General features: G+C 36.3%; 1 protein-coding gene across 1 annotated transcript in view; it reads left to right on the forward strand.

The window, feature by feature from the left end:
* Positions 1-264: 264 nt before the first annotated feature.
* The window catches only part of LOC111386693 (protein PHOTOPERIOD-INDEPENDENT EARLY FLOWERING 1-like), a gene marked incomplete at its 5' end in the record, with an annotated part of 12,743 nt that continues 9,621 nt past the window's right edge, over positions 265-3,386 (forward strand). The window contains 7 exons of the mRNA XM_023011156.1: positions 265-435; positions 515-588; positions 678-812; positions 1,980-2,030; positions 2,329-2,397; positions 2,552-2,614; positions 2,698-3,380. Coding sequence (XP_022866924.1) covers positions 265-435; positions 515-588; positions 678-812; positions 1,980-2,030; positions 2,329-2,397; positions 2,552-2,614; positions 2,698-3,380 — 1,246 coding nt within the window. The remainder of the gene's footprint in view (positions 436-514; positions 589-677; positions 813-1,979; positions 2,031-2,328; positions 2,398-2,551; positions 2,615-2,697; positions 3,381-3,386) is intronic.

Raw genomic sequence — 3,386 nt, forward strand, 5'->3', positions numbered from 1 at the left:
TCATTCAATTTTTGAACATACATGGTAGTGTATCCAGAGAGTTGAATCCTGGATTTATCAAATTTTGCCCTTCAATCTGAATTGGTTCCTTGCTACCTAAGTACATCAAATTTATGTCACTGGATAAGTAATGCAACCCGAATTGCACTAACTTAGTGAGTGTGGTGATATACTCGTTTCTTCTTTAGTTGCCATAATGAGCAGTTTGCAAATCATTCTATTAGCTGTTTTCTGATTACTTTAGATTGGCATAAATATTTGCAGTTATCAAAGAAAATAGGCCAGAGAATGTTATACCTCGAGCAATTGAGGTAAAGGAAGATAATGTCAATTTACCTGGAGCAAATGAGGCTAGACAAGAGAATGGTGAGTTACCTGGAGCTACTGAGGCAAGAGAAGACAAAGACCACTCTCCTGAAGCAAGAGATGATAATGGTTAGAGTCCGCACCAGTTTTTTATCTCACTTTTTCTTTACCATTAAATTTGCTCTAGCACGTATTCAATCTTCTGCAGGAAAAAAGGAAGATATTATTTCTGTATGTAAGCTTGACAGAAGCAGCCTACCTGCAATACCTGGTCGTCGTTGTGTAAGTTGTATGTGTTTTAGATACCTTCTCAAGTTATAACGTACCTCCCAATGCTCAATATAATATTTCTTCTTGTTTGGTTTATGCAGGTTGAAAGTAATGGCAGTTTTGCTATTTCCAATAATCATTTTTCGAAAGTGGAGACACGGAAAATCAGAAATCGATCAAAGAAATTTCACAGTTCAAGGAAAAAGCACATGTTAGATGACTTGAATGATGAACAAGTAAGAAAGCATGTTTGAAAAGAATTTTGAACTTTCTAAGAGTAATTTCATGAATCTTCTATGTTCATCATCCCTCTTGTTGAACTGGCTTTATTAACTAAATAAATTCATAGCAGGCATCCTGTGTCCAACAGATATGCTTTTTACAGTTGTATGTTATTTACTTGATTGATAATGGTCCTAAAAGATTAGTTCTAGACTTGTTTATGTACCTTTCTTGCATGTGAACTTCTCTATTCTTTAGTGATGTGTCTTAAGATTCTACTATTTTGCAGGATATTTGGGATGATTTCGGTCTAGGCTATAGGTCAAATTATTATTGCATGTAAAGTAGGCTTAGCGGTTCTTGAAGAGAGAGGCATATTCTTGATCTATTGTTTGCAATTTAAAAGAGGAAGTGAGGGTTAAACTTTACAGTAATTGAAACTTTACATCCAGGGGAATAATTGATCTCCCCAAAATAATAAAAAATATATATATAAAAACTAAACTAAGGGGATAAGCTTGTATGACTCAAATTTTTTTCCTTCTTTTTTGAGGTTTCATTTTGTATGGGATCGAAATGGGACAATTATGGACTGGTATGAACAAATAAATGCATCTGTATTCGTGTCAAACTATGCTGGGCCTTGGTTCCTTCCTTTGTATGCGCTCTTGCATGAAACTGACCAAGTAGCTTTTAGCAAGTGTATGACGATTGGTGCACCATTTACACACAGCCATAAATTTTTGGTTCCTATTGATGTAAATATGGCTTGTCATATGCTTTAAAATGACAGTAACTTGTGTGTTAAGCGTGGTAGTTGACAGATGGGGGCTCTTCATGCTCTCTGTGCGTTTTGTGCTAATTACTACGCAATTGTAGCTCAGCATGAGGTTTTGACGTGTTGGCATTTGTAATTTTTGTGACTGTATCTTGAAACTGTCAGTAAATTTATTTATATGTATCAAGGTTTGTGGCTTCGATCATACCTATGAATCAACTCATACTCTAATCTGGTCTGTCTTGTCAAGCTATTTTTTCCCTGAAATTTCTAAATAACCTTTGTAATGGCAGGAATAAATTGAAATTCATTTATTCTTTTTAACCATTTTTAGTGGTTATTTATTCTCTTTACTCAGAGGCTACTAAACAATGAATTTTGATAATATCTTTTTTCCTTGTAGGATGATGATGATTTCGTACTTTCCACTGGAGAAAAAAGGGATTTTGATACGGTAATAAATACTATCGGTGGTCTAGAGTTTTTTTTTTTTTTGGGTTGGTATTGCAGTGCCTTAAAAATCATATGTAAAACTTCTGTCTTTTTTGCTGCAACCCTGGTAGCTATATATGAAGTAGCAGAGAGCAGCATGTTCTATGGGTGTCTAATGTTTTCCAAAATGTGATATCTTATTTACCCAAATGCTTAGATGGGCAAGATGAAATGTCTTTTTTTTAGTTATTGAATGTAAATCGGTTTACTGAGTTGACATGTTGACTTACCTAGCACATATGGTAAAATGGGATGTTCAGGATGATGAAACAACCCTGTTAGAGGAGGAGGAACTAGCGAAAGCAGAATCAGATGACACTGTGGATGAGGTAAAATCATGCATTACTAGCTTCTCTCTTTCTTGAACTCCTTAATTTCCTCCACAAATTCATCTGAATTTCTACTTCCAACAACATTTGCACATGCACAAAATAATATATCTGATTAAAGTTCAGATGATAATTGTAAGCTGTTGTTTTCCAGATTGCTCTGCTGCAAAGGGAAAGTGAAATTCCTATGCATGAGCTGCTTGCAAGGTATAAAAAGGTATGTTGTAGAGTGCTTATATTTTTTCCTTTCTGGGTTCAAATCCTGTTTTGATCCCATCATTGTCTGAATGCTCTTATCAGGAACGTGACACTTATGATATGGATGTTGACTCAGAATCTTCACGTGCTTCTGCTTCTGAGGAATCTGTGGCTTCACCAGTGCAGGGGAATTCTGAATGTAAGCAGCCTGGTGATAAAGCTAATGAATTTCAGCCTGACATGTGTTGCCATGGAGAATACAAAATTGAATATATTGGGAAATCTGGAGATGATAAGCAGAGTGATAATATTATTGCTGAAGCAGCTGCTGTCGCCAGGTCAGCACAACCAACGGGTAACACATTCTCAACAACAAAAGTGCGGACTAAGTTCCCTTTTCTTATCAAGTATCCTCTCCGTGAGTATCAACATATTGGCTTGGATTGGCTAGTAACAATGTACGAGAAGAGACTTAATGGGATTCTTGCTGATGAAATGGGTTTAGGGAAAACAATCATGACAATTGCTCTGCTTGCTCATTTAGCGTGTGAGAAAGGAATGTGGGGCCCCCATCTGATTATCGTCCCAACCAGTGTCATGCTCAACTGGGAAACCGAGTTTCTTAAATGGTGTCCAGCTTTTAAAATATTGACCTATTTTGGAAGTGCAAAAGAGAGAAAAATAAAGAGGCAAGGGTGGTTGAAACTGAATTCTTTTCATGTTTGCATAACGACTTACAGGCTTGTGATTCAGGATTCAAAAGTTTTCAAGAGGAAGAAGTGGAAGTACCT

Source organism: Olea europaea, unplaced genomic scaffold (assembly GCF_002742605.1).
Source record: "Olea europaea var. sylvestris unplaced genomic scaffold, O_europaea_v1 scaffold3679, whole genome shotgun sequence".
Taxonomy (NCBI): Eukaryota; Viridiplantae; Streptophyta; class Magnoliopsida; order Lamiales; family Oleaceae; genus Olea; species Olea europaea.